The sequence below is a fragment of the Nerophis ophidion genome, linkage group LG09 (genome assembly GCF_033978795.1).
Source record: "Nerophis ophidion isolate RoL-2023_Sa linkage group LG09, RoL_Noph_v1.0, whole genome shotgun sequence".
NCBI lineage: Eukaryota > Metazoa > Chordata > Actinopteri > Syngnathiformes > Syngnathidae > Nerophis > Nerophis ophidion.
Genome location: NC_084619.1, coordinates 46,335,430 through 46,348,989, shown reverse-complemented (window position 1 = coordinate 46,348,989; position 13,560 = coordinate 46,335,430). Strand labels below are relative to the sequence as shown.

At 40.5% G+C, this 13,560-nt stretch overlaps 1 protein-coding gene across 2 annotated transcripts in view; it reads right to left on the bottom strand.

Annotated features, from left to right (window-relative positions):
- Positions 1-500: 500 nt before the first annotated feature.
- hells (helicase, lymphoid specific) overlaps positions 501-13,560 on the bottom strand; it is a 41,283-nt gene continuing 28,223 nt past the window's right edge. For both annotated transcript variants that reach the window (XM_061911061.1, XM_061911060.1), the window contains exons 18-23: positions 12,505-12,624; positions 12,297-12,413; positions 9,674-9,833; positions 9,481-9,577; positions 8,916-8,992; positions 501-1,171 (exon numbers count right to left, since the gene is read on the bottom strand). In XM_061911061.1, coding sequence (XP_061767045.1) covers positions 1,083-1,171; positions 8,916-8,992; positions 9,481-9,577; positions 9,674-9,833; positions 12,297-12,413; positions 12,505-12,624 — 660 coding nt within the window. In that variant the 3' untranslated portion in view covers positions 501-1,082. The remainder of the gene's footprint in view (positions 1,172-8,915; positions 8,993-9,480; positions 9,578-9,673; positions 9,834-12,296; positions 12,414-12,504; positions 12,625-13,560) is intronic.

Genomic DNA, 13,560 nt, shown 5'->3' with positions numbered 1-13,560 from the left:
AAAACAATTTGAAATGTGTACTCGTCAGACCACAAAACATTTTTCCACTTTGCATCAGTCCTTTTTGGATGAGCAAAGCCGGCGGCGTTTCTGGGTATTGTTGATAAATGGCTCTCACTTTGCCTAGTAGAGTTTTAACTTGCACTTCCATTGTTACACTGTTACACTCCTGTTCCCAATTATACTGTTCACCTATGGGAAGTTCCAAATAAGTGAGCATTTGGAATGCTAGCTTATTTGAGCATTCCTCAATTTTCTCAGTCTTTTTTGCCACTGGTGCCAGCTTTTTAAAAACATGTTGCAGGCATCAAATTCCAAATGAGCTAATATTTGCAAAAAAATAAAGTTTACCAGTACGTACGTTAAAGTATCTTGTCTTTGCAGTCTATTCAATTGAATATAGGTTGAAAAGGATTTTTGCAACTTATTGTATTCTGTTTTTTACACAACATGCCAACTTCACTGGGTTTGGAAACACACACATACATGCACGCATGATCTATCTTTTTCCACACTGTCGTAACTTTAATGAGTGCTGAACAATCCAACATGCAGTTTATTGTTTTAAAACTGTACCTTTTTTGCTTCACACAGCAGTGAAGATAAAAAGGTAAACAGGATGGAACGAGAGGCAGGTAAAGAATGACAACCGGAAGACAGAAAATAAATCAGGTTAGTCGATACATTATAGCTACAGTAGAACATCTTTAAATTATTCCAGTCCAAACTCCTGAACATTGTTGACTCTGAGGGAACATTGTCAATGAATATACTTCATGTCTGAAGTCAGTCCTTAAGACATGAAGGGGAGGAGGCAGGTGCGCGTGTGACCTGGGGGAACATGCTTTTTTGGCCGTACCAGAATATGAAAGCGTAGGTAGCATTGGGCTTCACTGTAACCAAGGTGGGAGACGAGGAAAGACCGGTATGTTGTTTTTAATGTTAATACGCTTACAATTATATGATGTATAGTTATAATTTGTCCATAACATTTCTTTACTATTTATAGTCACAGCGGAGAGAGAAGGGGGATTTTTTTTCTTCCTGGGGTGGGTCACAGAAAATAATTGAGAAGCATTGTCTTAAGTCAAGGCAATCGCTGATGATTGGTCCACCTCCATCACTCTGAAGACTCCAACCTTCTCTTTCTTCCTGTTCCCCTTTTCTTTATCTGTAAATAGACACATCACCCCACTTAGTTCATCACTACTAATTACCACTTTTTTAAACAGAAGGATTTTAATATTTTAATGCTATCTACATATATTGCTAGCATACACATACACCTGATGAAATGACATTGATATTCCCATCATATTTCTGCATTTTAACCATCATATAATTATTATGGTATAACATTTGCTATCACTGTAAATGGTTAGTTTTAAAGTAACACATCTAACAGGATACACAATACAGCCCTAACACGAGGGTGATAAGTATTTGCGGGTGGGGTGTGAACTTAGTATTTGCAAGCAGCAATGATCATCAAGATAAGCCAGTGCAGGAGGAAATTGAAGTCAAATGACACAAAAACAACCGAACATCCCTTTGGAAAAGTATATCAGACTTTGGGGAGAAGGAGAAGACAGACATAGATGGCAGGATGTCTATATTTCCCTGCTTGTTGACATGAGGGAATTGTATTTCTTTGCTTCAAACAATCACACTGAAAAAAAAAATCAAAGATGATGACTCTGGAAAAAAATAAAATAAATAATAACTAATGTGCTCCATTTGAGATTAAACAAACACACGTAGGAGAAAACGTTCTCCTCTCCTCAGCACTCCCTGGACTAGTCACCTTCTTCATATTGCAGACTGATATAAACATGTCCACTGTAGAGGACACTTCTTGTTAGAAAGTAAAACTTTGAAGACCCTAATGTAAACATTGTTTTACACTGGATGTTTATTTTTTTTTTTTAAGAGACACTTAACTGTAAGTTTCAAAAAAAATCTTTAACATTCATTTATATTCGACGATCAAACATTCACTCCCACACATATGAAAATTTTTTAACTGTTGAAAGCGCTCTAAAGTGGATAATTTTTGTTGATAAATGACACAATGAGATATCATCATCAGACTTAAACATCTCTAAACATGTAAATGGTGCCTTTTTGCAATGTCAACATTGCAAATTAAAAAATGTTCCAGTTGTCTTACTCCGGATAAACAAAGGTTAAATAAATATATATATGTGAGGTAGGAAGTAAATGCTTGTATACTACATTACCCAGAAGGCTTAGCACAATAGATAGGAATTGGAAGTAGGTCTAAGTTATGCTGGAAAACAATATTTGTGTCGTTAAAACAATTAATAGTTCATATATAAATATATGTTCCAGCTTCACTAACTCAAGGAACAAACATATGTTTTGATTCGGCAGCTGATGTGCGCATTTGACCGCCGCTCAAAGGCAAATTAGATGGCTAAAAATTACTGTGATTGGTCAAAATGTTGCAGGCATTGGACAAAGTTGCAAGGCCACACATAAATCGACTGACTGACAACATCGTTACTGGGTATTGGATCAATACCAAAATTTGCTGCATAGAAAACTTTCACACTCACATTCACACACACTAGGGCCAATTTAGTGTTGCCAATCAACCTATCCCCAGTTGCATGTTTTTGGAGGTGGGAGGAAGCCGTAGTACCCGGAGGGAACTCACGCAGTCACGGGGAGAACATGCAAACTCCTGAGCCTGGGATTGAACTCAGGACTACTCAGGGCGACCCCGTTAGGGAAAAGCGGTAGAAATGGATGGATGGGTCTACCCCTACATTTTGTGTACTGGCACACTACAGCCACACTGGAACAAGTTTGAGGTAATAACTTGTAAACTAGCAATGATAGTAGCACTGTATGCACTACACCAGGTGTTCCTAACCAAGGCGTAGAATGCTGCGGAATACTTTACATTGTAGAAATTACTAAGTTACTAGTACTAGTAATTAATACTAACAAATGTCAACATAAACAAACCTACTTTTCATAGAAATTACTCTATAGCTTACACATTTTATGTCAACAAAGGCGGTTGACCATGTATGTTTACTTAAAGGTCTACTGAAATGAGATTTTATTTAAACGGGGATAGCAGGTCCATTTTATGTGTCATACTTGATATTTTCGCGATATTGCAATATTTTTGCTGAAAGGATTTAGTAGAGAACATCGACGATAAAGTTTGCACCTTTTGGTCGCTAATAAAAAAAGCCTTGCCTGTACTGGAAGTAGCAGACGATGTGCGCGTGACGTCACCAGTGTGAGGGATCCTCACATTGTTTATAATGTGAGCCACCAACAGTAAGAGCAATTCGGACTGAGAAAGCGACGATTTCCCCATTAATTTGAGCGAGGATGAAAGATTTGTGGATGAGGAAAGTTAGAGTGAAGCAAGAAAAAAAAAAGAAGAAAAAAAAGAAAAAAAGAAAAGGCGACGGCTCCAGTGGGAGAGTTTCAGATGTAATTAGACACATGTAGTAGGATAGTCGGATGGCTGCGGTAAACGCCAGTGTCTCTGAGAGAAGCCGAGGAGCCAAGATCACAGCTGCCTTTTTGAGCTGCAGGATGAGGTCGCGTAATCCACTCAAGTCTCCGGTAAGAGCCGACTTAATATCACAATTTTCCCATCCAAAAACTTGCTGGTTGACGTAGAGAACTATGTTCGCTTGACCGCTCTGTGTTAAAGCTTCACAACAAACAAAGAAACACCGGCTGTGTTTCGGTGCTAACACCACTTTCCACCAACAGCATTCTTATTTGACGTCTCCATTATTAATTGAACAAATTGCAAAAGATTCAGCAACACAGATGTCCAAAATACTGTGTAATTGCACGATGAAAAGAGACGACTTTTAGCCGTAAGTGGTGCTGGACTAATATTGATAACTCAATGACGACAACCTCCGTCTTTGTAGAAGTATATTTTACTCAGTGTAAATTCAAGGAACACCATAACAAACTAGCCAATGCCGTTCACATTTACCGACTAACAACCGGAGCCCACGCATAGAGCAATGCATGCTGGGAGGTACCGTAAATACACTAAAAGAGTGGCTGAACCGTAAGTATCATAAAAATGTGCAATGCAAAAACAGAACATTTACAATCTCCGTCTTTTATTTTTTTAAACACAAAGTCACAGTCTGTTATTAATGTCCATAAGTATAAAAATGTAAGACCATAGTGACTAACAAAAAAGCGTTTACAAAAAAAAACTGTCCACAAAAGAATAGTCTATTCCAGTTTCCACTCTCCAACACTGAGTGCCTTTAGGAGCTGAAGTGCGGATGCACCTCGTTTTGTCAAACAGTCAGCTAGCTGTTCTCCTGTAGGTGCCCAGAGTATCTGTTGGATTCTTTTATTCTGAAGAAGTTCTTTGATGCCCCTTATTTCAAGGCGGAGCCTTTTCTCTGTCACTGACTTAGTACACTTGATGGCGTCGGCAAGGGAGTGATTATCAGTGACACACATTATTGGTAAGACATGCCGTGATACATTCCCTGTGGTAAGTTCTGCATGAAGATCAGATAAATGAATGGCAGTGTCAACAGCATCTGCAAGAGCAAGAGTTTCTCCAGCAAGAGTGCTTCGTACGACTCTCCTGATCTTTTTTGACTGCCAATACACAGGTGAGAATCTTCCTTCCTCACCCATCAGCAGAATAAGATGTCCCCCTTGAGTGCCTCCATCTGGAAGGTTTCCCAGCGAAGCGTCGCAGAACACTACTAGATTTAAAGAACTGTCTTTTCCCAGGTTCTGAAACTTCAGCGTCGCTTGTTCTGATTTTAATTTTCTCAATACCTTGTTTGTGTCATGAAAAGTCTGCACAGTGGCATGTTTTATGTTAGCTGCAAGGACACATGTATCAAACATAATATCCGGTCTACTTTGTCTGGCAACCCACAGAAGTTGACCTATTGATCTCAGGTCATCAATTTCACTTTCAGTCAAAAGAGCATCCCGTCTCATGGCTCTGGAGATGTCTATTTTAATTGGCTGGAGATTATGTATGTAATTGTTCTGATGCATACATGTCACTCCATTTGCAGTGACATACTCCATGCCAAAATAGCAAAAACTGTCATGTTCTTCTCTGCCCACTTGATAGACAGATTTTTTAACCTTATTGTACCAATTCAATGATGCATCATTTAGTCCATAAACACATTTGTTAAACTTCCATAGAGTTCCCTCACTCTTAGCTTCAGGCGGTGGATGAACATAGATCTTTCGTGATAACTCATTTCCTTGGAGGAATGCTGACTTAATGTCTATAGAGTGGGGTGTCCATCGGTTTTGACATATCACAGACATGAGTAGTCTAAGAGACTCCGAGGCACATGTTGGAGAGTCTTTTGGGAGATCTTTTGTGTTTAGCTCTTCAAATCCTCTCGCCACAAGCCTTGCTTTTGGAACTATGCCGTCTGGTGTGTCTTTGAATGTGCACACCCATCTTGTGGAAATGAATTTTTGTCCCATGTTTTTTACTTCATCAAACATACCGTGTTTCTTCCAGTTACTGATTTCAGTAAGTTTAGCTGATTCAAACGACACATCCTTTGTAACAAGTACATCCTTGTGATCCAATGGCTGTTCCACCCTGTCCAATGACTGAATCTGCAGTGAATCAAACTGTCAGCTGACCTTTTTGTGCCAGTGAAGCTAACTGGCTCTGTGTACTCCACCAGATTGTACCAGTCCTTGTGTTTTCCAGTTGCCTTTCCCGCTCGACCTAGCACTTTTGCTGTGTGTGAAATTCCAGTGTCTCTTTCCACATACTTAATGAATTGTCCTGCCTTTAGATTAATACTTTGGTCTGTTCTTATAATAGGAGGATGTCTGTCGGATGGATCATTATAATGCTCATCGCTGTCTCTGTCATTATTAGAACCCCCTGCCACATTTTCTGTGTCAGGCACACTGTCTACATCACCAGATACAGTATCGGGTAGATCTTTAACATGTTCAATGTCACATTCTGCTGCATTAAGTTCTGTCTGGCTTTCTTGGCTGTCACGAGACGTGTCAGTGTATTGATCTGTGGCCTTGCGCAGTCTACAACGATGCACCCGGACATAGGAGCCTCCATGTCTAACAAATATTACTTCACTGTCTCGTCCAATTACCACCCCAGGCCCTTTCCATCCATTGCAGTCCATTCTTTTGTAGTACACTTTATCTCCAGTTTCGTAGTGTTCATCTGTGCTCCGAAGCTGTGTGCACAGAGCTCTCCTGATTCTCTCAGAGCACTCTGCCTCAGTAAATGCATGTAATGCTAAAATGTGCTGTCCTACCCATTTACCTATTGTAGTGCCCTCCAGGGCAGGCGGTTTATCAACCAACACAGAAGGTAGGTTCGGGTTTTGTCCAAACACTAGCTGGTATGGACTAAATCCATGCACATTGTGCATTGTATTCTTTGGCAACAAGGCCCAATCTAGGGCTGTTTTCCAGTCACAAACACTGCTTTTCTTCACTTTTAACAGGTTCTCTGTAAGGGTCTGGTTATGTCTTTCCATCAATCCATTACTCCATGGACTGTAGGCAGCAGTGGTTTTCACTTCAATGTTAAATTTCTTAGCCATGTCTCTCATTTCCTCATTATTGAATTCACCTCCATTGTCACAAAAAATCTTAGATGGGGCTCCATACACACTCACCCAGGAATGAATAAAGTGCCTCACAATCTCACTAGATTTTTTTGTGGTCACAATGCAACCAGCACTGAACCTAGTGAAGTGATCAATCATGTGGAGGTACCACACATTTGGTTCTAGCTCGTGTAGATCTAAAGCCACACTTTCATTGTATGTTGAAGCCATTGGTAAACCGACTGATGGCTTTAGTTTGGGCTTGTTGTACTTGAGACATGTTTCACAGCTGCTTACAATGTCCTTCAGAATAGAAACACTCATCATCATTACTTCCAGCACTAATTAGTAATTTTTGGAGTTTATCAACTGAGGCATGTCCAAACTGCTTGTGAAGTTTCACAAATACTTTCTGTTTTTCATCTTTACTCATGCCATCTCTTAAGGCCAGAACCTCATCAATTTGGGGTTCATTCTCATGGGTGGCAGTGCAATCTCTGTCCACTATGCTTACACAGTAGTGTCCTGAGGATGTAATCTCAAGAGGCACTGATTTCTGAAACATTGTGGCTTTATCATTTTCAATGTCAAGCACTGCTTTTGCCCTCTTAAGTGATGTTTTACTTAGTAGTAAAGGAATGTTCACTGAGACTACCTCAGTCTCTATGTAGCACATAGTTTGGCCTATTTTAGTTGGGACTTTCACTTTTTTTATGGAATGAACAACTTGTCCATCACCAAACTTAAAAACTCTTCTACTCTGTGTATTTTCCATTTTCTTCTTGTCACTCTGCTTCAGTGTATGAATGTAATTGTCCAGCCATTTTTCACCACAGACTGTTCTGGTGCATGCAGTGTCAATTACAGCTGAACCTAGGGCTTCTATCATGAATATTTCAGCATCAGATACTGACTCTTTAGAAAACAATGTAACATTGCACTCTTCAATTGCTTCTGTCTCTTCATTTTCTTCTGTCATTTTTACGTGTTCAGCCTTATTTGGCCAGTCCATAGTCCAGTGAAATGTACTCTGGCAAATTACACACTTTTGACCTATAACCGTACCTATTTAGTGGGTTTGAGCCAGTCAATCAAAAGAAATTTCCTTCTGTCTCTTTTTCTTTGATCCACATAGAAAGCAACATCTTCACACACATGAATTCCCCCGCTGCATGTGGGCGGCATCATATTGTCTCCAAAAATCCTTTTTAGAGCTGACTTCATGCTTGCGAATGTAAGTGTTGAACAAGCTATAAGTGCAAGCTGTTTATCTTTGACATTGAGACTGGCTGTATCCAACAACTGGAATGCCAAAATGGCGTCGGGAAGAACCATGTCAAATTTGCGCATTTTGTTGTACCTCTGCTCGAAATGAATGATGTAATCCGCCATGGAAACTTCGTTTTCTCTCCGAATCTTGTCAAAGTCCGTGTATGCATCATAAGCTCTGTCCTTTTCTTCTTTTAAGAATACATTATCCCACGCCTTTACAAGTGTATTCATCCCATCATCTTTGTTCAAATCATCCGCAGGTATTTCCAAAGCTGTATCTCTAGCTCTCCCCCTCAGTGATAGAGCAACAGCCAAGGCTTGTTTCTCCTTATCCAGGTTGGTAACAAGTATCCACATTTCAAGTTCATTTTTACAGCTCTCATATGACTTATTTTCTTCAAACACAGGAGGGACTCTGTAGTTAGCATTGATAACCATTCTCTGCTACCATTTGATAACTCAAGGATGACAACCTTCTTTGTAGAAGTATCTTTTACTCAGTGTAAATTCAAGGAACACCATAACAAACTAACCACCACCGTTCACATTTACCGACTAACAACCGGAGCCCGCGCATAGAGCAATGCATGCTGGGAGGTACCGTAAATACACTAAAAGAGTGGCTGAACCGTAATTACCATAAAAATTTGCAATGCAAAAACAGAACATTTACAAATATGTCCCCTCCAACCAATAACGTCACAAACACGCGTCATCATACGAGTCATCAATTCCGCGACGTTTTCAACAGGAAACTCCGCGGGAAATTTAAAATTGTAATTTAGTAAACTAAACCGGCCGTATTGGCATGTGTTGCAATGTTAAGATTTCATCATTGATATATAAACTATCAGACTGCGTGGTCGGTAGTAGTGGGTTACGGTAGGCCTTTAAGCGGACCATTTTAATAACTCTGTGAACCAGGACTAGATGAGTGGTTCCACTTTTGGCGTAGCAAATATTTCCATAAAAGGATGCACACAATACTACAGTATTTTAAGTATTGTATGCTGCAATTTATTCTTGCTCGCTCACCCATTAGGTCACTCCGGTCCAGTAGAAAATTCAGATCTTTATCGCTGAGGACTCTTCCCCTTGATGCTTTCACTTCCCTAAAAGGAGAGAAAAGTGGTGACCAACGTAAGGTTCTGTAATGGTTTAGTAGAAATGTGTCAGTTAACAGAGTGATGCATGAAAATCTCAAACAACCAGAAGAGGTCTGGAGCAAAAGTCAGAGAAGTTTCTTCAGCGCAAAAATGATAACTAATGATTACATGAAAGTGTAATTTTCATAGTTTTTAGTGAGTCACTTCTCTTGTAGTATATGTGATTTTTATTTTTACAATCAACCCGATGTAAGTCTCGTTCAGCATGTTTTTGTATGCGCTGGTTCAAGTGTTAAATAATATTTGTGATTAACACACGGTTTCATATAATTTGACAAGATTTTCAAACTGTAAGTAGCTTAGATATAAATAATCATTAAACACTAGTAAAACCAAGACTAATGACAAATTCAGTCTTAATATTTAAGTGACTCTGTATTGGTAAAGTCCCAAGGTAAAAAAACTAAGATGCGGTAAAAGCAGATAAGTCTTACTTTTCAGTGCCTCTGGCTTGGAGCAGCTCCATCAGCTCGTCCAGATCAATGCAGCTTTTACTTTGCTTCAATTCTGCCTGCCGACCTTTGAACTTATCTGGGGGTAAAAGAAATGCACAGTTACAAATAAATCATTGCCTAAATGTGCTTGTATCAGTAAAACAATTAAATAAAAAGAGATGTGGAGTCTCACTTTTGTGGATGACCATTTGTTCCAGTTTCCTCTTAGCCGAGGCTCTCTCCAGGATCTTCTGGTCGATGGTGTTTGCCGTGACCAAGCGGTACACAAGCACTGGTTTGGTTTGCCCGATGCGATGACAGCGATCCTGAGCCTGCAGGTCTGCCTGGGGGTTCTGCAAATAGTCCAACAAGTTTAGTTTGGCTGAGGATGAATACCAAAGGTGTGGACTCAAGTCACATGACTTGGACTCGAATCATGAATTTGATGACTTTCGACTCGACATGACAAAATGTAAAGAGACTTGCAACTCTATTTAGACTAACATCAATGACTTGTGACTTCACTTGGACTTGAGCCTTTTGACTTGACAAGACGTGCTACTTTCCCCAAAGCCCAAAGATTAAAAAGATATTCAGGAGCGCTCCGTATCTTTCATTGTGTATGTGTGTGTCTGTCAGCGTGTGTGCTGTCGGAACAACATTCAATCAAATTACATTCATGTTGTTTTCATCCCACAGCATTCATCCAATCAAATTGCAGGACAACCAACAAAGAGCTGACAAACAACGCGCCAGTGAGGAAAAATTATTCCTAACTGTTTCGTTCAGGTATTAAAACTACGAGTTGGTCAACAAAAAACGAATTGCCGTTTGCAAAACATGCGATTTGAATATTACAGACGGAGACAACAACTTCCAACTTCGTTTGACAGTTGAAGTAGCACAAAGAATGGTAAGTTTTGAATGTAAGCTAACGTTTATTGGCTAAGTAACGTAACTTTTATTTGCTGTGTAGTGAAACCAGTGAGGCTGTAAACTCACCGCTAACATTATAACCATAGACATAAGTAGACGCAGCATCGAGCGCTACTGTCTACTGGCACTGACAAGACGCGGGGCCGCCATCTTGGACTGGTGATCCGCTCCACTCAATGCAATTCATTTGGCAGGAGCAATGAACTGTCAGCGCATTTAATTGATCTTACCTCACTGAATACCGTTCATGCGTTTTTTTGTCATATGTGTAGGTAGCAATGATAAAAGAAATGTGCTTTATTATTCATAGTTGTCCAAACCCATTATGTATAAAACCCCTGGAATTTTTAAACAAACAGTTTATTTAGCTCAAACTGAGTCAACAAATATGCAATCACTCAATCCTGAGGAAAAGAAAAAGGAATTATGGAGCTATGTCGACCCTGGTAGGTTTTCCCAAGGCAAAGTGGTCTAAAGTGTTGGATCAGACTAAGAGCGATTTAGAAGACTCTTAGGAAGAAAGGAAAATTGAGGAACCGCACATTGCTCGGGCGAGGGACACCGGGGCCCTACTCTGGAGCCCGGCCAGCACGAAAGAGATATGGAATTGCCCCCCGCCGACCCACCCCACCCCCGCAGGGCGATCCATGAGGCTGGGTAGTAGTCGAAGGCAAATGCCTCGACGACCCAGTGCTCGGTTGCCAAATCTGGTTGCTGGGACATGGAATGTCACCTCTCTGGCGGGGAAGGAGCCTGAGCTTGTCCGTAAGGTCGAGGGATACTGTCCCAATATAGTCGGGCTCACCTCAACGTACACCATTTGGTGCGTAAGCACAAACAGCAGTCAGGACCCGTTCCCACACCTGGAGGGCGGAGGGAAGCTATCCTCTTGTCTACTGGGTTGAACTCCAAAATACAGGCTCTTAAGTGGGGTACACCAATAATTGCCACTCCAGCCTGTCACCTCTCACCACTAGCAATGCCGGAGTCCAAGCCCTCTCAAGGGCCCCATCCTCGGCTGCTGCCCAACCAGATTATATGTGGTGAGCTTATTGAAGGGTCCTCCATTTTGGCAAGCAACACCAGCTGCACATCCAAGCCTGGCTCCAGATGGTGGCCCCGGTGACCCGCGTCCGGGCGCTGGAAAGCTTGGTCCTCGATTGTGTCTTTTCATTAAGTTTTTTTATTCAAACAATAAAAAATATTCTGGCTATGCCTTTGTTATTTTTTTTTTTATAGCCAATTAAAGGTAACGGAGCTCCAGTAATCATAGGACTAGTTTGTTTACATAGCCATATTGGCAGGAAAAGCAGCATCTAAAATGAGTAATTGTTGGATTAATTGTAAATAAGTTCTCATTTTATTCAAATATGATTTTTTGCTCATGCATTGTGTAGACAAGCTGAAGAGAAATTAAACGTGGCTTTAGATTGAAATTAGGTTGACCTACCAACTTCAAAAAGGAATTGCAGGAAGTTGCTGTATCCCCTGTACTCTGTATTTGCATGTGTTAAGTTCTCACCACAGGTGTTAGGTTTCCAACACAGCTGCAATTACCCCCCCCACTCTAGGGCAACTGTGTGTGTATGTTTGTAATGTAGGGCTTTCCCAAATTAATTAAAAGGCGAAGAGAGTGGAGAAAATATTCAGAGTAAATTAGGAGCCTATAACTGACAACTGCTCAAGTTACTCTCCTCGTACGAGAAAAGCAATCACTGGTTTGTCTTCTATTCTCTGTTTCTGTGTCTTTATAATGTCTCATGGTATTTGACCCTGACAGTGATGCGCTATCTTTAACATAATTACTAGGAGCATATGGACAGGGTAATAACTTACCACAAATACCAAACAACCTCTCACAGAGCATAATGTTTACTCACCCAATCACTGTCAAAAATGACGACAGTGTCAGCAGCAGTCAGGTTGATCCCAAGACCTCCGGCTCGTGTACTAAGCAAGAAGAGGAAAACTTCTGGGTCTTTGGAAAACTTGGTCATCTAGAAGAAACCGTGCCAATGAAATCAGTACTTGAGCCAAACTACAGCATAGCATCCACCCACAGTCCATGACATTTATATTTTAACTCACATTTTCTTCCCGGTCGGCATAGGACATGTTGCCATCCAGTCTGCTGTATTGGAAGCCACGCAGATAGCAATAATCCATTAGAATGTCCAAGATGGAGGTCATTTGACTGAAAATGAGAACCTAACAACAAAGTTTAAAGTGCTTATTTTGAGGGCAAATGCGGCTTCATATCATGACTTTGTTGCTCAACATGTAGTATTTTTGCGCACAGTTTATATTCAATACATTGTCAAGATAAAACAGATCACGAAAAGGACAACCTTAAGTACAGTGATACCTCAACCTATGACAAAATTGTGTTTTACAACCAAGCTCGGAATAATTTAATCATATTTTTTTAATACCATAGGGTGCACCGGACTATTTGGTGAACTGCGATGAGCCGGTATATTTCCATATAAAAAGGCACACCGGATTATACGGCACATTAAAGGACTACTGAAATGAGATTTTCTTATTTAAAAAGGGGATAGCAGGTCCATTCTATGTGTCATACTTGATAATTTTGCGATATTGCCATATTTTTGCTGAAAGGATTTAGTAGAGAACATTGACGATAAAGTTTGCAACTTTTGGTCGCTAATAGAAATGCCCTGCCTTTACCGGAAGTCGCAGACGATGACATCACCCGTTGAGGGCTCCACACATCCTCACATTGTTTTTAATGGGAGCATCCAACAAAAAGAGCTATTTGGACCGAGAAAACGACAATTTCCCCATTAATTTGAGCGAGGATGAAAGATTTGTGTTTGAGGATCTTGATAGTGACGGACTAGAGAAAAAAAAAAAAAAAATCATGTTAAAAAAAAAAAACACGATTGCATTTAGACACATTTACTGGGATATTTCTGGGAGATCCCTTATCTTTCTATTGGGTTGCTAGTGTTTAAGTGAGTTCCTGATATTCGGAAGGGTGTGTCCACGGGTGTCTTGAGGCCAGTGTCTGATGGAAGTCGACGGCAGCTGTATGGATGGCAAAAGCTTAGCTGATCTCCGGTAAGTGGCGAAATTTTACCACATTTTTCTCACCGAAAACTGCTGGTTGACATTTGGTCG